At 41.6% G+C, this 25,221-nt stretch overlaps 2 protein-coding genes across 2 annotated transcripts in view; both read right to left on the bottom strand.

The window, feature by feature from the left end:
* The window catches only part of LOC309701482 (uncharacterized protein), a 2,150,955-nt gene that overhangs the window by 1,311,338 nt on the left and 814,396 nt on the right, over positions 1 to 25,221 (bottom strand). The gene's annotated exons all lie outside the window — the stretch shown is intronic.
* LOC309700216 (protein NLRC3-like) overlaps positions 14,765 to 25,221 on the bottom strand; it is a gene marked incomplete at both ends in the record, with an annotated part of 123,851 nt that continues 113,394 nt past the window's right edge. The window contains one exon of the mRNA XM_082523663.1: positions 14,765 to 14,960. Within this exon, the coding sequence (XP_082379789.1) occupies positions 14,765 to 14,960 (196 nt within the window). The remainder of the gene's footprint in view (positions 14,961 to 25,221) is intronic.

Genomic DNA, 25,221 nt, shown 5'->3' with positions numbered 1-25,221 from the left:
TTTTCTACAAAGTTTGCTGTTTCAGTGAGAGTCATATGTCATATCATTTCAAACAGTGGCGATCCAGAAATGTTGTACAAACGAGTAAGACTAACTATAGACTTTAGCCAAAGTTGTTAAGTTAGCTAAAGAGTTGGGATTGTGTGTAAGGCATAAATAAACCTAAAATGCAATGTTTTGGACGTTCTTTGGCACATTTCCCTACTGTAGGGGTCTCTGCAAGCATACGGGGCTCTGAGAGGGAACAAGATGACAACGAGGAATTCTACTGGAAACAGTCGATCATGTCTGTCAAAGCTGAATTCAGGGCAAACTAGGCTAAATTAGTGTTTTTAGCTAACAGCTACAGTAAGCATAAAAGTGACTGTTGGGCTATTATTTGTTAACAGAGGCGATTTTAACCCATTTTTGGGGTGCTTTGGTTCATTTTTGGGGTGCTTTGGTTCATTTTTGGGGGTGCTTCAGCACTTACTTACTTTTTTTTGACAATATTTCCTGTTTGTGTGACACACTACTACTAAAAATATAAAAGGCAGAACTTGGTTGAGAGGTAACATTTTAACAACAAAAGTATCCATAATATTTTTTAATATTTTGTAATAATTTATTTGTAATAATTTATTTGTAATAATTTATTCTGTTTCAGGAGTGTTTTTATGCATCTGTATTATATTATACAAACACATTAAAAGTGAATCTCTGTCCAAAATATGCACTCAGTTTACTTCTTACTCACTGTGAGCATCATTCATTATTCTCCTCCAGTAATTAAGGTTAGGATATGTATTTTTTTTATTCCAATCCATTCTTCTTTGGCAGCATTTAAATAACCTTGATCAGAATTGATGGTTTTGTTACAGACTTTTCAAAAAAGTGTTTTGCTTTTCTTTCACAAATGTGGGATTAAATTGTTAAAAAGTACAAAACAGTGATGTCATGTTTTGTGACGAGGACCCAGGCACAGAGAGACTTGATGGATTTAATAATCTTTTGATTTAATAAAGAAATTTGCAGACTTGCACAGAGATGGTAAAATTATGATGACTGATAAAGGAGGCGAAGACAACAGACGATGAGGACAGGGAGGATGCAGGGACCGACAGAGACGGGGAAGAAGTCTCATTGTGACGAGTAAAGTGTATCTTGGCTGGCTGGGCAGCTCTCTGGGTGCTCAGCCCCCCGAAGCTCTGATCCTAGAATCCTCCCTGAATTGTGTTAATACAGTATGTCAAAATGAAAGCATAACTGTACAGGGTGGGCCAGTTATATGGATACACCGTAATAACATAGGAATGGTTGGTGATGTTAAAGTCCTGTTTGTGGCACATTAGTATATGTGAGGGGGCAAACTCCTCAAGTTCGGTGGTGACCATGGTGGCCATTTAGAAGTCGGCCATCTGATACCAAATGATACCAAACAAGGCAAAGTAAATAATTTTTAAAGGTAAATGTAGAGGAAACATCAAAAGTTGTCACGGCTGGGGCAGCAGTCGTGTGGTGGAGTGAATGAGGACCAAGATGCAGACGGCGGTGGAGATGCGAGTGGAGATTTATTTACAGTGAAAATAACAAAGGTGAGGGAAGAAGTGAACATCAACCTAAACTGGGAAGAACTAACAGACAAAGCAGAAAACATGAGGGCAGCAGGGAAACACAGAGATGACACGAAGAAGGCAGAGAGACGTGGAGAAACACCGATGGACACGGAGACTTTTCACCTGTTCCTTTTGTTTGAAGTGGCCGAACTTGGCCACAGTAGGACGTGGTCTCCCGGTCGCAGCCCGCATGGGGCCGATGCGATGCACTCTATCAAAGGCGATGTTCTTCACCGTGTCCTCCAGCAGCTTCAGGTGGGTTTTGATGAAGGTTTTGCACTCTGAGCCTTCTTCATCACAAGATCCTGGAAGCACTGATCAATGTAATCTTGGAGAGCCTCTAAACTCTCCCCGTTGTTCTCCAGGGTGTTGGAGATGATTTAGACAAATATTGTTAGTTAGAAGACAATTGATAAGTGTATTTGGTAATACTGAAGCTTAAAGGAATTTGTTCAATTCTAAACTACCATTTGCTTTAATTTTATGCCAAAATCTCCGGCGTCTGACGTCAGTTACAACATGAGTCGCTTACCTCTGTCACTCTGAAGTCACATTGAGTTTTCCTCACTGACTGTTTCAGACAGGATTGTGGGAGCAACACAAAAAGCAGCTTCAGCTGGAAACACACAGTTTAGTGGCTTTGCTGCTCGCTTTAAGTCACAATAAACAGGAAACTCATTGTGTCTCATGTCAGAATCACTCATATACAGGACAGGAAGAGGTGGAGCTTATTTCCTGCAGGGAGCGGTTAGCAGTCTGTGTCTTTCTCATTTCTGACTCCTAAAGAGCTGAAAAACACAGGCTGTTATTGGCTGGCTGACACTGGGATTAATGTCCTTGAAGCCAGCAGTCTTTAATGTCCAGGTTCAGAACGGGCAGGTGAAAAACAGTCCTTTATGTCCTCTGATGTTCAATAAACTGTCCTGATTACTGAGGGAGCAGAGAAAGTGTCTCCATCACTCACCACAGCTGGATGCTCTGAAATCCTGGAATCCAGCTGTGGAGAGGAGCGCCGGCGGCGTGGACGCAGTTTAGTAATCAGGGAACGGGAGACAGGAGGGAAACACAGCTGGGACCAATTACACACACGAGACAGGAAACAGTAACACAGGACTGTCAAAGTAAAACAGGAAATATAACACAGAGTCCAAAGTAAGGAGACGTGGGACACAGTGAAGACACAGAAACAGAAACCAGAACTATAATCACAAAACAAACTCAGAAACATAAAGAGTGAATCAGCTGATTCAGTGTTTGTGACAAAAACATGGATCCTGGTTAATAACTTTTATTTGTTTGTTTCTGTATTATTTTGTGTATCGTTCTTATGAGCTGTTGTTTTGTCAGTGAAATATTATTTCATTGTTTTAAGCTTTTTGTTGACTTTGAAGTGCTTAAGTTGATATTTTTGAACATTTAATTTGTTCGATTATTGTCGAGTCGATAAAACTGTCAAACGCACAGCTGCTTCCAGCATGGCCGGAGGAGAGGTGGCCGAGCAGACGCACAACACACACAGCTCACAGGTTTGCATTTCTAGATATTGCAGATGTTGCAGAAATTGAGAGTAAAGAACTCAGAGATCCAGCGCTGTCTCCTGCCCCTTATTTATACACCACAACACAACGACAGGCGTAACTCACACAAACGGGTAACATGAGGCTCAGATGCTTTGGACGTGTTCACATATACTGGACACAGAATGATGAAGATGGAGCTGCAGGAAGGAGGAAAAGAGGAAAAACACAGAAAAGATTCACAGATGTGGTGAAAAAGGACACGACAGCTTCTGTTTGTTAGTTTGGTTTTTCTTTATTTGGTAAAGATTCAGAAATAAAGAGAAGATCACATGTTTGAATATTATATTAACGTTCTGTAATTACAACAAGTTGTAAAATCTTTCCAGAGTGAGACAGAGACTGTGCAGAGACTGTAGAAGGACAGAGCAGCAGCAGAGCAGTCCAGATACACTGATGATCCTCTGTCAGATCCAGAGGGACACACAGGGCTGATGCTGGACTCTACATTGTGTCTGACAGTGGAGCTGTTCTCAGAGCAGTTCACTCTGCAGCACTGACAGTCATCTGCACTTCATTCCTCTGTCAGTCACTGCTGGATGAAGCTCTCCTCTCCACCTCCCAGTAACATGGCCCAGTCAGAGCGTCTCTACACACAAGCTGCTGCTGCTTCAACCTCTCTGGATCATCAGGACACAGCTGCTCCTCTCTCAGCACACACACCGTCCTGTTTACCATCATCACCACCACCTGCAGAGAGAAGGAGGAAGAGCAGAGGAGATAAACGAGTGTTTCCAGAGACTCTTCATCAGCTGTCAGTCAGTGATGCAGCACATCCAGTATAAAGAGCAGCAGGGACGTCAGTGCTGGGACTGTACTAGGACTCATTGTTGCTTCACTTTTTCTAATCTTTGGATTTTTATTGAAGTTGCTGAAAATGTTTTTCCCTCCTAGTTTGAGTTTGGACTTTCATTCATTAGAAGAACCTTGGTGTGTCCACTCTGAGCTCTGTAGGAACCCCAACAACAAGCCCAACAATCCAGATGGACGGTTCCAGCTGTTAACTGGAGGAATTCCATCCAAACATCTGCTCTCACTAAATTCTTCCTCACCTACAGACTGTGTTCTTCACTACTTTAAACTTGGAAATCAATGCAGTCATTGGTCTGCGTGCTGCTTTGTTCAGAGAGCTGATTGGCTGTTGACAGTGTTTGATCAGAGCGTGTCAGCCGTTACTATGGTGACCATAAAGGTGAGAAACAGGAAGTGTTTGTGTCCAATCCTGAAGCCTGTCACCGTTCTCCTCTCACAGCTTCACCGAGAAGCTGCAGCTTTACAGGAAACACTGGATCTTTGTTTCATACTGACTGTGTTTAGTACAATACTGCTGACAGCACCACCCACTCACTCCATCACTCTACTTACACCAGAGTCTCCAGTCTGTAGTCTGGACTCTTCTTAAGATCAGACAGCTGCTTCACATCTGGATCCTTCAGGTTGTTTCCATACAGGACCAGCTGTCTCAGATGGGAGGGGTTGGACTTCAGTGCTGCTGCCAGATAATCACAGCTGATCTCTGACAAACCACAGCTCTCCAATCTGTATAAAGAACGAAAGATGTAAGTTTATTAGACAAAGTGCTTGAAATCATTCAGTGTTTCATCATCTGTTCAGAGCTGAAGAAGGTTCAGAATGTAGAAGTTTAGAAAATGGAAACTCCAAACAGCTGAAGCCAACAGGAAGCAGCTTCAAACAGGAAACTGTGCAGAGTTTCAGACTATATGTCCTGATGCAGCCAGTTGGATTTTGGAGATTTGAATCTCTGTTCTGTGACTAAGTCCTTGAATCATTTCTTCCAGTTGGTCCAACAAGACAGACTAAGTATTGGACATGTGTTGTGGCTCCATCAGGGGAGCTTCTAAATGTGATGTGATGGCCCCTCTGGGTCTGTCAGGTCACAGCACTGAAGAGAGCTCAAACTGGGCACACAGCTGTTCCAGTCTGGACCAAAGACTCTATACTGGGACTGAGGGACTGCTTTGACTGCACCCACTGGGACTTTTTAAAGGCTCATGTTCTCACTTAGATCATCGATTTCTACTGACATTTCTTTCTGGGAAAAATGGGGATTACTTTGCAAACAGGAAGTATTTTCCCCAATAAGCAACCCTGGATTAGTAAATCACTCCAACATGTTCTCAGGCAGAAGAAGCTGTCTTGTTATGAGGGAGAGAAGAAAAAGATTGAGGCACAGAAACCTGTTGAAAGAGAGATAAAGCAGCTAAAATCAGGTGTAAAAGTAAAGCAGAGGATGAGCTGAATAAAGGACACTCAAGGCTGGCTTGGAAAGGAATGAAGTCCATGGTGGGGATGCAGAACAAGGAGCAAAGATGAATGTGATGCTGAATCAGCAGAAGACTTGGACTCATTTGATTCCAGCTTTGATATCATTGATTTCAATGAAGAGCTTTGTGATTGTAGCAAAGGGCTGGTAGCTCTGAGAGTCCCACTGATGAGGTGTTTGTGTGGAAATCTCTTAGTGGGACCAAAGAGAGAAAAAGCCCTGGTCCTGATGCTGTGGGAGGGAAATGATTGAAGTGTGCTGTGAGGAACTGACTGGGAGATTTTCACACATTTTCCAGTCCTCCTTGGAACAACAGCAAGTTCCCAGCATATGGAAACAAAGGTTAAGTGTCCTATGGCACTCAGTGATGATGGTGCTGTGGCCCCACCACCTCCACCTCTTTGTAAAGGAACTAACTGTAATCTGAAGCTTCAAATGGAACTAAGACTTCCTCCACTAGGTGGCAGTGTCTGATGAGAAAGTGTTAGTGGAGCTGGCCTGGAGTCAGAAACAGGAAGATGCAGGATTTGGGCTGAAATGGGCAAAAGTGGTTAGCACTAGTGCCTTAGAGCAAGAAGGTTGTAGGTTGAAGCTTGTTGGTCAGCTGGGCCTTTCTGTGGAGGTTGGATGTTCTCCCACAGTCCAATGAAATGCTGCTTAGGTTCATTGGTGCTTCTACATTGGCTGTAGGTGTGGATGTGAGGGAGTGCTTCTCTGTCACTCTCTGTTGGCCCTGTGATGGACTGCTCACCTGTGCAGGTGGACCACGCCTCTTGCCCTATGACAGCTAGGGCACAGGCTGCAGCCCTGTGAGCCTAAGCTGAATAAACAGTTAGCAAAAATGATCCATAGATGGCCTGAAATCCCCCAGTTAGCAGTTTGGTAGATAGCTATGACATGCTAATCCCATCCAGCAGCTGTATTCTACCTGTAAGCTGATCCCTGCTGAGCCAAAGCACTTTTTCATATACAAATTACAACCTTTAATAGAAACCTATTGGTCAGCATCTTATTAGCCTGCTGTTAGCTTCATTCCACAGAAAACTGAGAGAAACTAACAGAGTTGATAAAGAATAAAGAGAAATGTGCTGATTTAAAGCCTTTGAAGTGCTTCAGATGATCTCTGTCCACTTCTGTCCACTCATTCATTCATGTAAGCTTTCTAATGCAGCTTTGATCTTCACAGTCTGCTTGATGAAACTCATTCTAACCCTGAATGTCAGAGTGTTCCTCCTTCTCTTTCCCATCATTCATGCTGGCAGTGGAGGAGATTTGGATGTTGGACTGTGTTTTGGATGATGTGTGTATGTTTGTGTTGGACTGCTGTCTGTAAAGCAAACGCACATTTTGCTTTGGATTTCAGTGTCAGACAGACTTTAAGGTGGGATGAAGAGTTTGAGAGTTTCACAGTGAATTTTCCAGTGGAGGATTTTTCTTCTTCTTTGAAGGTTTGAAATGTGAACATTGTTCTGCTGCAGTCAATGGACTAAACCAGAGAAGAAGAAAACAGACTTTACCATGAAGATCCTCAGTGTGGATCAGTATAATATCAGCCTGATGTCTGCAGTTTAGTGTCAGCACAACTTTCACATCATATTCATCTCAGCACAACTAAAACATGCTGACTGACCTCAGAGTTTCAAGTTTACATCCTGGACTCTCCAGGAAACCACACAGATGCTTCACTCCTGGATCCTGCAGGTTGTTGTTGAACAGGTTCAGCTCTCTCAGATGGGAGGGGTTGGACTTCAGTGCTGCTGCCAGATAATCACAGCTGATCTCTGACAAACCACAGCTCCTCAATCTGTATAAAGAATGAAAGATGTAAGTTTATTAGACAAAGTGCTTGAAATCATTCAGTGTTTCATCATCTGTTCAGAGCTGAAGAAGGTTCAGAATGTAGAAGTTTAGAAAATGGAAACTCCAAACAGCTGAAGCCAACAGGAAGCAGCTTCAAACAAACACAACAAGAGAAAAAACTCTGAATGTTTCACATTAAAGTCGTACATTTCTCATAAAAACAGGACAAAGACTTGAAAAAGTCGTGTTTTTCCTTCCAGGAACCACATGGCTTCACTTTTAAAGGTGAAGTGTGACAGAAATGGACATATTTGAAGTCCAACACCTTTTTCCAGTCACATTATTAAAGCAGACAAACTACAAGCTCATTTTCATTCCAACAAGTCATCTTCTGACCTGGACTAACAACACTGGTCTCTATGTGCAGCTGGCTGTGAGACCAGTGCTCAGGGAGCGTCTACAAAGTGCAACACTGAAAGAACATCACACACTCATTTGCTTCCAGCACTTTCACACAAACATCTACTGTCATTATTGTCACCAAACTCTGTGGATCCTTTATTGCAAATTCAAATGGGATCAAATGGTCAGACAAAAGAGGGTTATGAGGAAATATGATGAAATGTTGTGTATTAGCAGCAACTTATTGAATCATTTTCCTCAGAAACCAAACAAAATGATTGACAAACATGTTTTTACAAACTCAGTGTTGGACTTGGATCAGCAGGATAAGCTGATGTTTAAAGGCATTTGAGTCTCGCTGTATGAGAGTCCAGTTCTTACTCAATATTTATGGATGATGTTCTTTCAGTGTTGCACTTTGTAGACGCTCCCTGAGCCTCACAGCCAGCTGCACATGGACCAGCTGACATTACCCAGCATTAGAGGCGGCTGTAAAAAATTCATGTTCCCATTTAAATGGTTTTAATTTGAATAAAACGATGTTGATTCATTCAATCCTGAATCGATGTTTAATATAAATGTATTTTGCCAGAATCTCAGGTTAAAGCTCACAAACTATTTCAACAAGCAGCAAACAGATAAAACAGTAAATGAGAGCAGCTAAACACACAAAGATGGAAACACAGAGCGTGGATCGTTCACTCGACGGCACGTACACGGACACGCCGTCGGGGCTGAAAGTGGACAGCTCACAGATCCTGAAGCTGCAGGTTTCATCTGTCTCCAACCAAAACTGAGTGAAGCAGCAGCAAAAGAAGATCCAAACTCTGCTTCACGTTTGATAAACATGCTCATGAATTCTCTCTGACTTTGGCTGTTCCTGCCTGCACAGCTCTCTCTCTCTCAGTGTACTCCAAGAACAGCTTCAAACATCTGTTTCTGCATCATTCACTGTTTATTAGCCACCAGTCTGCTGTTGTGTTCAGTGCTGTCGGCCTCTGACAGTAAAGCCTCATTTCTGCTGTTCCATGGAAACTTTTTAAAATGATGACAGATTATGTAACGGAGCGGAAAGGCTGAGTTTTATTTCCACAGTGTCGTTTTTTTAAAGGAAGGAAACCTTCCTCCAAACGGACAGAGCAGTGGAGCCGCCAAGGGAAAGCACACGATTAAAAAACTGTATAATTAAAATATAATTTATTATATTTAAATAGTTAAAAATGTAAGATAAATTAAAACAACCTTGGCCAAGGGATAACACAATAAAAATCAATAAAACACAACATTAAAAGTCCAGTGGCATCCACCACAGCATAAAAGTCCCAGGGAGTTAAGAAATCCAGCGAAGTAAAAGGGAAACCCAGCGGAGTCCTCTCCTTCCTTTCCGCATTCGCGTCTTGATATACCCGGGTGGGCAGAGCTCTCAACTCCGCCCGCCGCTTCTTAAAAACTGCAAAGCCACACAGCCGTCCCGTGCCTTCCGCTGGTGCTGTCTCCGCTCTCCCCGCTGGTACTGTCACTCTCTGCACTGGTGCCCTGTGCGCTGGTACTGTCCGTTCTGTCCTAACGCCCAGCTCCACCAGCCCCTTCGGCTTGCAGGCGCTGCCGCCTGGCACCACTTACTCCTGGCCATCTCTCAAGCCTCTCGGTCGAACTGCTTCCTTTGGTCTGCCAGGCCCTCTTATTGGCCTCTCTGGGATCTCTCGCAGGTGTGATCAGTTTATTATCAGGTAGGGGCGGAGTCTTTCCAGGACAGGTGTTCAATTTAAATAAGATAAAAACATGCAATAAAGCTCATACAAACAAACCCAATATACAATATTAAAATATTAAAACAGATAAAACATTGCAAAACATGCACAATAAAACTCTAAATAACTTGTCCCGTTTCACCCCGTGACAATTACAAACTCTCAGCTGTGTCTGTAATCAAACCTCTGTAACTTTGCTTCACTTCAGCAGCATCAGCTCATGTTCACATGTTGCTTCATGGTTTGCTTCAGTTTTTGATCGACTGCAGAATATTTTGAAGGTTATCTGCTATAAAAAGCCAGAAGAGGAAAATCTGCTTCATGTGTTTCTGTTTGATCCTCAGTGACTTTGACACAAAGGCCTCTGCTGTGATGATCACACCTCTGATCAAGTCTCACAGTGTCACAACTGATAAATGATCAGAGTTAGAATATTTCTGACTGTCTGCTGTGTGCCGTGACCTTTGACCTGCTAAAGACAGTCAGCTGTGGATTATTCATTGTTGTGTCTGATACTTAGAACTGTGAGGAAGAAGCTACACAGTTAATCAGGGTCCCCTCTCTCTGAATCAGGAAAGGTGGGCAGGCCGCGTGTGGGCCGCGGGCCATACGTTGAATATCACTGTTTGAAATGTGAACATTGTTCTGCTGCAGTCAATGGACTAAACCAGAGAAGAAGAAAACAGACTTTACCATGAAGATCCTCAGTGTGGATCAGTATAATATCAGCCTGATGTCTGCAGTTTAGTGTCAGCACAACTTTCACATCATATTCATCTCAGCACAACTAAAACATGCTGACTGACCTCAGAGTTTCAAGTTTACATCCTGGACTCTCCAGGAAACCACACAGATGCTTCACTCCTGGATCCTGCAGGTTGCTGTTGGAGCTCAGCTCCAGCTGTCTCAGATGGGAGGGGTTGGACTTCAGTGCTGCTGCCAGATAATCACAGCTGATCTCTGACAAACCACAGCCCACCAATCTGTATAAAGAATGAAAGATGTAAGTTTATTAGACAAAGTGCTTGAAATCATTCAGTGTTTCATCATCTGTTCAGAGCTGAAGAAGGTTCAGAATGTAGAAGTTTAGAAAATGGAAACTCCAAACAGCTGAAGCCAACAGGAAGCAGCTTCAAACAAACACAACAAGAGAAAAAACTCTGAATGTTTCACATTAAAGTCGTACATTTCTCATAAAAACAGGACAAAGACTTGAAAAAGTCGTGTTTTTCCTTCCAGGAACCACATGGCTTCACTTTTAAAGGTGAAGTGTGACAGAAATGGACATATTTGAAGTCCAACACCTTTTTCCAGTCACATTATTAAAGCAGACAAACTACAAGCTCATTTTCATTCCAACAAGTCATCTTCTGACCTGGACTAACAACACTGGTCTCTATGTGCAGCTGGCTGTGAGACCAGTGCTCAGGGAGCGTCTACAAAGTGCAACACTGAAAGAACATCACACACTCATTTGCTTCCAGCACTTTCACACAAACATCTACTGTCATTATTGTCACCAAACTCTGTGGATCCTTTATTGCAAATTCAAATGGGATCAAATGGTCAGACAAAAGAGGGTTATGAGGAAATATGATGAAATGTTGTGTATTAGCAGCAACTTATTGAATCATTTTCCTCAGAAACCAAACAAAATGATTGACAAACATGTTTTTACAAACTCAGTGTTGGACTTGGATCAGCAGGATAAGCTGATGTTTAAAGGCATTTGAGTCTCGCTGTATGAGAGTCCAGTTCTTACTCAATATTTATGGATGATGTTCTTTCAGTGTTGCACTTTGTAGACGCTCCCTGAGCCTCACAGCCAGCTGCACATGGACCAGCTGACATTACCCAGCATTAGAGGCGGCTGTAAAAAATTCATGTTCCCATTTAAATGGTTTTAATTTGAATAAAACGATGTTGATTCATTCAATCCTGAATCGATGTTTAATATAAATGTATTTTGCCAGAATCTCAGCTTAAAGCTCACAAACTATTTCAACAAGCAGCAAACAGATAAAACAGTAAATGAGAGCAGCTAAACACACAAAGATGGAAACACAGAGCGTGGATCGTTCACTCGACGGCACGTACACGGACACGCCGTCGGGGCTGAAAGTGGACAGCTCACAGATCCTGAAGCTGCAGGTTTCATCTGTCTCCAACCAAAACTGAGTGAAGCAGCAGCAAAAGAAGATCCAAACTCTGCTTCACGTTTGATCAATATGCTCATGAATTCTCTCTGACTTTGGCTGTTCCTGCCTGCACAGCTCTCTCTCTCTCAGTGTACTCCAAGAACAGCTTCAAACATCTGTTTCTGCATCATTCACTGTTTATTAGCCACCAGTCTGCTGTTGTGTTCAGTGCTGTCGGCCTCTGACAGTAAAGCCTCATTTCTGCTGTTCCATGGAAACTTTTTAAAATGATGACAGATTACAAACTCTCAGCTGTGTCTGTAATCAAACCTCTGTAACTTTGCTTCACTTCAGCAGCATCAGCTCATGTTCACATGTTGCTTCATGGTTTGCTTCAGTTTTTGATCGACTGCAGAATATTTTGAAGGTTATCTGCTATAAAAAGCCAGAAGAGGAAAATCTGCTTCATGTGTTTCTGTTTGATCCTCAGTGACTTTGACACAAAGGCCTCTGCTGTGATGATCACACCTCTGATCAAGTCTCACAGTGTCACAACTGATAAATGATCAGAGTTAGAATATTTCTGACTGTCTGCTGTGTGCCGTGACCTTTGACCTGCTAAAGACAGTCAGCTGTGGATTATTCATTGTTGTGTCTGATACTTAGAACTGTGAGGAAGAAGCTACACAGTTAATCAGGGTCCCCTCTCTCTGAATCAGGAAAGGTGGGCAGGCCGCGTGTGGGCCGCGGGCCATACGTTGAGTATCACTGTTTGAAATGTGAACATTGTTCTGCTGCAGTCAATGGACTAAACCAGAGAAGAAGAAAACAGACTTTACCATGAAGATCCTCAGTGTGGATCAGTATAATATCAGCCTGATGTCTGCAGTTTAGTGTCAGCACAACTTTCACATCATATTCATCTCAGCACAACTAAAACATGCTGACTGACCCAAGAGTTTCAAGTTTACATCCTGGACTCTCCAGGAAACCACACAGATGCTTCACTCCTGGATCCTGCAGCTTGTTGTTGATGCTCAGGTCCAGCTCTCTCAGATGGGAGGGGTTGGACTTCAGTGCTGCTGCCAGATAATCACAGCTGATCTCTGACAAACCACAGCTCCACAATCTGTATAAAGAATGAAAGATGTAAGTTTATTAGACAAAGTGCTTGAAATCATTCAGTGTTTCATCATCTGTTCAGAGCTGAAGAAGGTTCAGAATGTAGAAGTTTAGAAAATGGAAACTCCAAACAGCTGAAGCCAACAGGAAGCAGCTTCAAACAAACACAACAAGAGAAAAAACTCTGAATGTTTCACATTAAAGTCGTACATTTCTCATAAAAACAGGACAAAGACTTGAAAAAGTCGTGTTTTTCCTTCCAGGAACCACATGGCTTCACTTTTAAAGGTGAAGTGTGAAAGAAATGGACATATTTGAAGTCCAACACCTTTTTCCAGTCACATTATTAAAGCAGACAAACTACAAGCTCATTTTCATTCCAACAAGTCATCTTCTGACCTGGACTAACAACACTGGTCTCTATGTGCAGCTGGCTGTGAGACCAGTGCTCAGGGAGCGTCTACAAAGTGCAACACTGAAAGAACATCACACACTCATTTGCTTCCAGCACTTTCACACAAACATCTACTGTCATTATTGTCACCAAACTCTGTGGATCCTTTATTGCAAATTCAAATGGGATCAAATGGTCAGACAAAAGAGGGTTATGAGGAAATATGATGAAATGTTGTGTATTAGCAGCAACTTATTGAATCATTTTCCTCAGAAACCAAACAAAATGATTGACAAACATGTTTTTACAAACTCAGTGTTGGACTTGGATCAGCAGGATAAGCTGATGTTTAAAGGCATTTGAGTCTCGCTGTATGAGAGTCCAGTTCTTACTCAATATTTATGGATGATGTTCTTTCAGTGTTGCACTTTGTAGACGCTCCCTGAGCCTCACAGCCAGCTGCACATGGACCAGCTGACATTACCCAGCATTAGAGGCGGCTGTAAAAAATTCATGTTCCCATTTAAATGGTTTTAATTTGAATAAAACGATGTTGATTCATTCAATCCTGAATCGATGTTTAATATAAATGTATTTTGCCAGAATCTCAGGTTAAAGCTCACAAACTATTTCAACAAGCAGCAAACAGCTAAAACAGTAAATGAGAGCAGCTAAACACACAAAGATGGAAACACAGAGCGTGGATCGTTCACTCGACGGCACGTACACGGACACGCCGTCGGGGCTGAAAGTGGACAGCTCACAGATCCTGAAGCTGCAGGTTTCATCTGTCTCCAACCAAAACTGAGTGAAGCAGCAGCAAAAGAAGATCCAAACTCTGCTTCACGTTTGATCAATATGCTCATGAATTCTCTCTGACTTTGGCTGTTCCTGCCTGCACAGCTCTCTCTCTCTCAGTGTACTCCAAGAACAGCTTCAAACATCTGTTTCTGCATCATTCACTGTTTATTAGCCACCAGTCTGCTGTTGTGTTCAGTGCTGTCGGCCTCTGACAGTAAAGCCTCATTTCTGCTGTTCCATGGAAACTTTTTAAAATGATGACAGATTACAAACTCTCAGCTGTGTCTGTAATCAAACCTCTGTAACTTTGCTTCACTTCAGCAGCATCAGCTCATGTTCACATGTTGCTTCATGGTTTGCTTCAGTTTTTGATCGACTGCAGAATATTTTGAAGGTTATCTGCTATAAAAAGCCAGAAGAGGAAAATCTGCTTCATGTGTTTCTGTTTGATCCTCAGTGACTTTGACACAAAGGCCTCTGCTGTGATGATCACACCTCTGATCAAGTCTCACAGTGTCACAACTGATAAATGATCAGAGTTAGAATATTTCTGACTGTCTGCTGTGTGCCGTGACCTTTGACCTGCTAAAGACAGTCAGCTGTGGATTATTCATTGTTGTGTCTGATACTTAGAACTGTGAGGAAGAAGCTACACAGTTAATCAGGGTCCCCTCTCTCTGAATCAGGAAAGGTGGGCAGGCCGCGTGTGGGCCGCGGGCCATACGTTGAGTATCACTGTTTGAAATGTGAACATTGTTCTGCTGCAGTCAATGGACTAAACCAGAGAAGAAGAAAACAGACTTTACCATGAAGATCCTCAGTGTGGATCAGTATAATATCAGCCTGATGTCTGCAGTTTAGTGTCAGCACAACTTTCACATCATATTCATCTCAGCACAACTAAAACATGCTGACTGACCTCAGAGTTTCAAGTTTACATCCTGGACTCTCCAGGAAACCACACAGATGCTTCACTCCTGGATCCTGCAGCTTGTTGTTGGAGCTCAGCTCCAGCTGTCTCAGATGGGAGGGGTTGGACTTCAGTGCTGCTGTCAGATAATCACAGCTGATCTCTGACAAACCACAGTCCTTCAATCTGTATAAAGAATGAAAGATGTAAGTTTATTAGACAAAGTGCTTGAAATCATTCAGTGTTTCATCATCTGTTCAGAGCTGAAGAAGGTTCAGAATGTAGAAGTTTAGAAAATGGAAACTCCAAACAGCTGAAGCCAACAGGAAGCAGCTTCAAACAAACACAACAAGAGAAAAAACTCTGAATGTTTCACATTAAAGTCGTACATTTCTCATAAAAACAGGACGAAGACTTGAAAAAGTCGTGTTTTTCCTTCCAGGAACCACATGGCTTCACTTTTAAAGGTGAAGTGTGACAGAAATGGACATATTGAAATCAATGATATCAAAGCTGGAATCAAATGAGTCCAAGTCTTCTGCTGATTCAGCATCACATTCATCTTTGCTCCTTGTTCTGCATCCCCACCATAAATATAAAGGGGCAAAACTGACATTTTCCAAAATCCTCTTTAAGCTTCGACAATAAAGGAAGATAGTTTTATACAAGTCTTTGTGGTTTTCTTGTCACCCAGATGCCCGAGTACTTAAACTTCTTATAGCTGGGTTTAAAAGTGGCTAAAATACACAAAACTCCCCAGTTGTCGTACAGATAGACTTTGCCTCGCTCTTCCCAAAATTCACTTTATATCCAGAAATTGTCCCAAATTCCTTAAGTATGCATTAAGGTGACCTTGAGGCTCTTAAAGGCGCCTATAAATAAAACGTATTATTATTATTATTGTAAGTCTATCCAAAAGTTTGTGGAGGCTGTTCGATGGGTTGGAAATAAATAAAATCCTGTCGTCGGCATAAAGAGAGACTTCATGTTCGATACCCCCTCGATGTTTTCCCTCAACACCAACACATTGTCTCAGAGCAACAGCTAGCGGTTCAATGGCAAAAAGGAGACAGAGGGCATCCCTGTCCTGGGGGGCAGATTATTGTTAGTCCGGACGGCTGTTAGAGGGGAGCAATACAATACTTTTATCCAAGATACAAAATTAAAGACACATTTTTTAAGCGTATAAAAAAAAATCCCATCTCACCCGATCCAACGCCTTTTCTGCGTCAAGCCAAATGACAGTTTCCAATGTATCACCTTTAACATGGGTATAAATGATATTTAATAGAGCTCTAATGTTCAAAAAAGAGTGCCTAATAAAGCCCGTCTGGTGAAATAATGGAGGACAAATACTTGTGTAAGCGACGGCCCAACACTTGAGCCAGGATCTTGGTGTCTGTGTTGAACAAAGATATTAAACGACATGAACGACAATCTAAATGGTCTTTTTCCTGTTTTACAATTAAACACATCACTGCTTGATGCATTGTTGGAGGCAACGACTGTGAGAGGAAGGATTCTTCAAAAGTTGATTTTAACAGTGAATTCAGTCGGTCAGAAAACTTTATGAAAAAATCAGATGGATACCCGTCGGGGCAGCAGATTTTCCAGACTGCATGCTCCGTACGGCCGTTTCAATTCCAACATTAGAGACAGGTTCCTCCAGACTAGCGATCGCATCTTCTCCCAAGGAGGGAATATCAAACACCTTATTGAAATCATTGTGGATCTCAAGGATAGTTTGGTTGTCTGTAGACCTTATTCCCTGGTCATTGTAGATCTCAAGGATAGTTGGTTAGCTGTTCTTAGTCGTAGCTGGTGAGCTGATAACTCGCCTGTTTTTTCTCCATGTCCATAAGCGTAGCTGCAACTTTGACTCAGCCTGTTTTGTAGATATGAGATTGTATTCAGTTTGTCATTGTAACCGCTGTGTATATAATACAGGCTCAGGAGAGTGGCTGCACACAGCATGTAGTTTAGTGTCACGGTCACAGTGGCTGACCGTATGGAGAGTGTGTGGAGGACTCAGGCGCAGACACTGGCGCAGACATGAAACTGAGTTTTGAACGAAAAGCGAGCCTTTATTTCGGCTGAAGACATCAAACAAGGCAGAATCACAGTGAAGAGAACTAAACTGGGGAACTAATACTATAATAAATCATGAAGACACAGAAAGCTATGGCTAAGAATACAAAAGACTGGGCATGAAAATATGGAGGGTGGGAACACAGATGACGCGACACAGAGACTAAATACACATGAGGGATGATCAAGTTCCAAACATTAAAACTGTCAAACCTGCAGGGGGGATTGGCTGTTCCAAACCTGAAATATTATTTCTGGGCAGCTCAGATGAGACCCCTGACTGTATGGGTGCGGGATTTGTCTGAAACTCAGTGGCTAAACATTGAGAAGACAATGTGCGAAAGATCATTGGAATCCCTGCTTTGTTCTAACATTTCAATTAAAAATGTGCATATGGGGGAACGGACGAGGGTCACACTAAAGATTTGGCGTAGAATCAAACAATCATTTGGTCTTCCAAAAGAAATTTCAATTCTATCAAGCCTCTCCTCCCTGCAGGGTTTTTCTCCTATTGTGGAAGACTCTGGCTTCAGAGCATGGTCACATAGCGGGCTTCATAAACTTTGTCATGTTGTGAGGAATGGGCACCTGAGCTCATTTGAACAGTTGAGGTCAGTTTCGGCTTCCTTCTTCTGACTTTTTTAGATTTCTGCAGCTAAGAAGCTTTTTGACAAAACATAAAGAATGGAGGCAAGTTTTGGAGCCCTCACCCATTGAGGAAATATTTCTAAAAATATTTCAAAGTAATTCCTCCCCAAAATTAATCACTCATTTTTATAACGCATTTATGAGTTTCAATACAAATGCAACTTTGGATATTAAGGCAAGGTGGGAAGCTGAGACTGGCACTCAAATCTCAGAGGACACCTGGGAAGAGGTGTTCGGTGAAGCCCATCTGGTGACTAATTCTGGGCTGTGGAGAGAATTTAAATGGAAGGTGGTCATGAGATATTTTAGAACCCCAGAGATAATTGCCAAAATGAAGCCTACAAATCCTGACACCTGCTGGCGAAATTGTGGTACTTCTTTAGGAACCCACTCACATATATTCTGGTCATGCCCAAAAATCTGCTCACTTTGGAATGACATATTTAAAGTTCTCAGTACAGTTTTCCAACAACCATTAACAAAAGACCAACAGTTAGTCATTTTAGGAGTCTTACCAAAGGGTTTTGCGGGAAACAATAAAACGTATCTCTTAAGAATCTTACAGCAGCACTAAAGTGTATCACTATTAAATGGCTGAATCTTGACCCACCTTCATATAATATGTGGATTGATAAAGCAAGAGAAATTTACCAGATGGAGGAAACAACATCTGCTCTGCGGATTCAGAGAGAATTGTTTACTGAGCGTTGGCGACCCATACATGCTTTACTGTTTCAATAATTTAGCATAGGTCTGTTTCGTTTTGTCCATTTACGGCTAAGTTTGTCACATGTTATTTAATATTACATAAAGTTTTTGTTTTGTTTTGTTTTTGTTGTTGTTGTCTGTTTGTTTGTTTTGCTTGGGTTTTGTTTTGTGCTTCCTAATTGCAGTTCTTATTTTAATCTACATTTCTGCATTGCGGTTCCTGTAACTGTCCTACTTGTGAACATCGACAAGTACAAGTTGTAATGTTGTAAATTATAATAAAAATTTAGTTAAAAAAAAAAGAACATTAAAGTCGTACATGTCTCATAAAAACAGGACAAAGACTTGAAAAAGTTGTGTTTTTCCTTCCAGGAACCACATGGCTTCACTTTTAAAGGTGAAGTGTGACAGAAATGGACATATTTGAAGTCCAACACCTTTTTCCAGTCACATTATTAAAGCAGACAAACTACAAGCTCATTTTCATTCCAACAAGTCATCTTCTGACCTGGACTAACAACACTGGTCTCTATGTGCAGCTGGCTGTGAGACCAGTGCTCAGGGAGCGTCTACAAAGTGCAACACTGAAAGAACATCACACACTCATTTGCTTCCAGCACTTTCACACAAACATCTACTGTCATTATTGTCACCAAACTCTGTGGATCCTTTATTGCAAATTCAAATGGGATCAAATGGTCAGACAAAAGAGGGTTATGAGGAAATATGATGAAATGTTGTGTATTAGCAGCAACTTATTGAATCTTTTTCCTCAGAAACCAAACAAAATGATTGACAAACATGTTTTTACAAACTCAGTGTTGGACTTGGATCAGCAGGATAAGCTGATGTTTAAAGGCATTTGAGTCTCGCTGTATGAGAGTCCAGTTCTTACTCAATATTTATGGATGATGTTCTTTCAGTGTTGCACTTTGTAGACGCTCCCTGAGCCTCACAGCCAGCTGCACATGGACCAGCTGACATTACCCAGCATTAGAGGCGGCTGTAAAAAATTCATGTTCCCATTTAAATGGTTTTAATTTGAATAAAACGATGTTGATTCATTCAATCCTGAATCGATGTTTAATATAAATGTATTTTGCCAGAATCTCAGGTTAAAGCTCACAAACTATTTCAACAAGCAGCAAACAGCTAAAACAGTAAATGAGAGCAGCTAAACACACAAAGATGGAAACACAGAGCGTGGATCGTTCACTCGACGGCACGTACACGGACACGCCGTCGGGGCTGAAAGTGGACAGCTCACAGATCCTGAAGCTGCAGGTTTCATCTGTCTCCAACCAAAACTGAGTGAAGCAGCAGCAAAAGAAGATCCAAACTCTGCTTCACGTTTGATCAATATGCTCATGAATTCTCTCTGACTTTGGCTGTTCCTGCCTGCACAGCTCTCTCTCTCTCAGTGTACTCCAAGAACAGCTTCAAACATCTGTTTCTGCATCATTCACTGTTTATTAGCCACTAGTCTGCTGTTGTGTTCAGTGCTGTCGGCCTCTGACAGTAAAGCCTCATTTCTGCTGTTCCATGGAAACTTTTTAAAATGATGACAGATTACAAACTCTCAGCTGTGTCTGTAATCAAACCTCTGTAACTTTGCTTCACTTCAGCAGCATCAGCTCATGTTCACATGTTGCTTCATGGTTTGCTTCAGTTTTTGATCGACTGCAGAATATTTTGAAGGTTATCTGCTATAAAAAGCCAGAAGAGGAAAATCTGCTTCATGTGTTTCTGTTTGATCCTCAGTGACTTTGACACAAAGGCCTCTGCTGTGATGATCACACCTCTGATCAAGTCTCACAGTGTCACAACTGATAAATGATCAGAGTTAGAATATTTCTGACTGTCTGCTGTGTGCCGTGACCTTTGACCTGCTAAAGACAGTCAGCTGTGGATTATTCATTGTTGTGTCTGATACTTAGAACTGTGAGGAAGAAGCTACACAGCTAATCAGGGTCCCCTCTCTCTGAATCAGGAAAGGTGGGCAGGCCGCGTGTGGGCCGCGGGCCATACGTTGAGCATCACTGTTTGAAATGTGAACATTGTTCTGCTGCAGTCAATGGACTAAACCAGAGAAGAAGAAAACAGACTTTACCATGAAGATCCTCAGTGTGGATCAGTATAATATCAGCCTGATGTCTGCAGTTTAGTGTCAGCACAACTTTCACATCATATTCATCTCAGCACAACTAAAACATGCTGACTGACCTCAGAGTTTCAAGTTTACATCCTGGACTCTCCAGGAAACCACACAGATGCTTCACTCCTGGATCCTGCAGCTTGTTCTTAGTTGAAGAAGAGGAGTCATTACTCAGGTCCAGCTCTCTCAGATGGGAGGGGTTGGACTTCAGTGCTGCTGCCAGATAATCACAGCTGATCTCTGACAAATCACAGCTCCTCAATCTGTATAAAGAATGAAAGATGTAAGTTTATTAGACAAAGTGCTTGAAATCATTCAGTGTTTCATCATCTGTTCAGAGCTGAAGAAGGTTCAGAATGTAGAAGTTTAGAAAATGGAAACTCCAAACAGCTGAAGCCAACAGGAAGCAGCTTCAAACAAACACAACAAGAGAAAAAACTCTGAATGTTTCACATTAAAGTCGTACATTTCTCATAAAAACAGGACAAAGACTTGAAAAAGTCGTGTTTTTCCTTCCAGGAACCACATGGCTTCACTTTTAAAGGTGAAGTGTGACAGAAATGGACATATTGAAATCAATGATATCAAAGCTGGAATCAAATGAGTCCAAGTCTTCTGCTGATTCAGCATCACATTCATCTTTGCTCCTTGTTCTGCATCCCCACCATAAATATAAAGGGGCAAAACTCACATTTTCCAAAATCCTCTTTAAGCTTCGACAATAAAGGAAGATAGTTTTATACAAGTCTTTGTGGTTTTCTTGTCACCCAGATGCCCGAGTACTTAAACTTCTTATAGCTGGGTTTAAAAGGGGCTAAAATACACAAAACTCCCCAGTTGTCGTACAGATAGACTTTGCCTCGCTCTTCCCAAAATTCACTTTATATCCAGAAATTGTCCCAAATTCCTTAAGTATGCATTAAGGTGACCTTGAGGCTCTTAAAGGCGCCTATAAATAAAATGTATTATTATTATTATTATTGTAAGTCTATCCAAAAGTTTGTGGAGGCTGTTCGATGGGTTGGAAATAAATAAAATCATGTCGTCGGCATAAAGAGAGACTTCATGTTCGATACCCCCTCGATGTTTTCCCTCAACACCAACACATTGTCTCAGAGCAACAGCTAGCGGTTCAATGGCAAAAAGGAGACAGAGGGCATCCCTGTCCTGGGGGGCAGATTATTGTTAGTCTGGACGGCTGTTAGAGGGGAGCAATACAATACTTTTATCCAAGATACAAAATTAAAGCCACATTTTTTAAGCGTATAAAAAAAAATCCCATCTCACCCGATCCAACGCCTTTTCTGCGTCAAGCCAAATTACAGTTTCCAATGTATCACCTTTAACATGGGTATAAATGATATTTAATAGAGCTCTAATGTTCAAAAAAGAGTGCCTAATAAAGCCCGTCTGGTGAAATAATGGAGGACAAATACTTGTGTAAGCGACGGGCCAACACTTGAGCCAGGATCTTGGTGTCTGTGTTGAACAAAGATATTAAACGACATGAACGACAATCTAAATGGTCTTTTTCCTGTTTTACAATTAAACACATCACTGCTTGATGCATTGTTGGAGGCAACGACTGTGAGAGGAAGGATTCTTCAAAAGTTGATTTTAACAGTGAATTCAGTCGGTCAGAAAACTTTATGAAAAAATCAGATGGATACCCGTCGGGGCAGCAGATTTTCCAGACTGCATGCTCCGTACGACCGTTTCAATTCCAACATTAGAGACAGGTTCCTCCAGACTAGCGATCGCATCTTCTCCCAAGGAGGGAATATCAAACACCTTATTGAAATCATTGTGGATCTCAAGGATAGTTTGGTTGTCTGTAGACCTTATTCCCTGGTCATTGTAGATCTCGAGGATAGTTGGTTAGCTGTTCTTAGTCGTAGCTGGTGAGCTGATAACTCGCCTGTTTTTTCTCCATGTCCATAAGCGTAGCTGCAACTTTGACTCAGCCTGTTTTGTAGATATGAGATTGTATTCAGTTTGTCATTGTAACCGCTGTGTATATAATACAGGCTCAGGAGAGTGGCTGTACACAGCATGTAGTTTAGTGTCACGGTCACAGTGGCTGACCGTATGGAGAGTGTGTGGAGGACTCAGGCGCAGACACTGGCGCAGACATGAAACTGAGTTTTGAACGAAAAGCGAGCCTTTATTTCGGCTGAAGACATCAAACAAGGCAGAATCACAGTGAAGAGAACTAAACTGGGGAACTAATACTATAATAAATCATGAAGACACAGAAAGCTATGGCTAAGAATACAAAAGACTGGGCATGAAAATATGGAGGGTGGGAACACAGATGACGCAACACAGAGACTAAATACACATGAGGGATGATCAATTTCCAAACATTAAAACTGTCAAACCTGCAGGGGGGATTGGCTGTTCCAAACCTGAAATATTATTTCTGGGCAGCTCAGATGAGACCCCTGACTGTATGGGTGCGGGATTTGTCTGAAACTCAGTGGCTAAACATTGAGAAGACAATGTGCGAAAGATCATTGGAATCCCTGCTTTTTTCTAACATTTCAATTAAAAATGTGCATATGGGGGAACGGACGAGGGTCACACTAAAGATTTGGCGTAGAATCAAACAATCATTTGGTCTTCCAAAAGAAATTTCAATTCTATCAAGCCTCTCCTCCCTGCAGGGTTTTTCTCCTATTGTGGAAGACTCTGGCTTCAGAGCATGGTCACATAGCGGGCTTCATAAACTTTGTCATGTTGTGAGGAATGGGCACCTGAGCTCATTTGAACAGTTGAGGTCAGTTTCGGCTTCCTTCTTCTGACTTTTTTAAATTTCTGCAGTAAGAAGCTTTTTGACAAAACATAAAGAATGGAGGCAAGTTTTGGAGCCCTCACCCATTGAGGAAATATTTCTAAAAACATTTCAAAGTAATTCCTCCCCAAAATTAATCAGTCATTTTTATAACGCATTTATGAGTTTCAATACAAATGCAACTTTGGATATTAAGGCAAGGTGGGAAGCTGAGACTGGCACTCAAATCTCAGAGGACACCTGGGAAGAGGTGTTCGGTGAAGCCCATCTGGTGACTAATTCTGGGCTGTGGAGAGAATTTAAATGGAAGGTGGTCATGAGATATTTTAGAACCCCAGAGATAATGGCCAAAATGAAGCCTACAAATCCTGACACCTGCTGGCGAAATTGTGGCACTTCTTTAGGAACCCACTCACATATATTCTGGTCATGCCCAAAAATCTGCTCACTTTGGAATGACATATTTAAAGTTCTCAGTACAGTTTTCCAACAACCATTAACAAAAGACCAACAGTTAGTCATTTTAGGAGTCTTACCAAAGGGTTTTGCGGGAAACAATAAAACGTATCTCTTAAGAATCTTACAGCAGCACTAAAGTGTATCACTATTAAATGGCTGAATCTTGACCCACCTTCATATAATATGTGGATTGATAAAGCAAGAGAAATTTACCAGATGGAGGAAATAACATCTGCTCTGCGGATTCAGAGAGAATTGTTTACTGAGCGTTGGCGACCCATACATGCTTTACTGTTTCAATAATTTAGCATAGGTCTGTTTCGTTTTGTCCATTTACGGCTAAGTTTGTCACATGTTATTTAATATTACATAAAGTTTTTGTTTTGTTTTCTTTTTGTTATGTTGTTGTCTGTTTGTTTGCTTGCTTGGGTTTTGTTTTGCTTCCCAGTTTTGTTTTGTGCTTCCTAATTGCAGTTCTTATTTTAATCTACATTTCTGCATTGCAGTTCCTGTAACTGTCCTACTTGTGAACATTGACAAGTACAAGTTGCAATGTTGTAAATTATAATAAAAATTGAGTTAAAAAAAAAAGAACATTAAAGTCGTACATTTCTCATAAAAACAGGACAAAGACTTGAAAAAGTCGTGTTTTTCCTTCCAGGAACCACATGGCTTCACTTTTAAAGGTGAAGTGTGACAGAAATGGACATATTTGAAGTCCAACACCTTTTTCCAGTCACATTATTAAAGCAGACAAACTACAAGCTCATTTTCATTCCAACAAGTCATCTTCTGACCTGGACTAACAACACTGGTCTCTATGTGCAACAGGCTGTGAGACCAGTGCTCAGGGAGCGTCTACAAAGTGCAACACTGAAAGAACATCACACACTCATTTGCTTCCAGCACTTTCACACAAACATCTACTGTCATTATTGTCACCAAACTCTGTGGATCCTTTATTGCAAATTCAAATGGGATCAAATGGTCAGACAAAAGAGGGTTATGAGGAAATATGATGAAATGTTGTGTATTAGCAGCAACTTATTGAATCTTTTTCCTCAGAAACCAAACAAAATGATTGACAAACATGTTTTTACAAACTCAGTGTTGGACTTGGATCAGCAGGATAAGCTGATGTTTAAAGGCATTTGAGTCTCGCTGTATGAGAGTCCAGTTCTTACTCAATATTTATGGATGATGTTCTTTCAGTGTTTCACTTTGTAGACGCTCCCTGAGCCTCACAGCCAGCTGCACATGGACCAGCTGACATTACCCAGCATTAGAGGCGGCTGTAAAAAATTCATGTTCCCATTTAAATGGTTTTAATTTGAATAAAACGATGTTGATTCATTCAATCCTGAATCGATGTTTAATATAAATGTATTTTGCCAGAATCTCAGGTTAAAGCTCACAAACTATTTCAACAAGCAGCAAACAGCTAAAACAGTAAATGAGAGCAGCTAAACACACAAAGATGGAAACACAGAGCGTGGATCGTTCACTCGACGGCACGTACACGGACACGCCGTCGGGGCTGAAAGTGGACAGCTCACAGATCCTGAAGCTGCAGGTTTCATCTGTCTCCAACCAAA

This window comes from Aulonocara stuartgranti (genome assembly GCF_965226115.1).
Source record: "Aulonocara stuartgranti genome assembly, chromosome: 23".
NCBI lineage: Eukaryota > Metazoa > Chordata > Actinopteri > Cichliformes > Cichlidae > Aulonocara > Aulonocara stuartgranti.
Note: the sequence above shows the minus strand (reverse complement) of the source record. Positions and strands in the feature narration are given on the sequence as shown.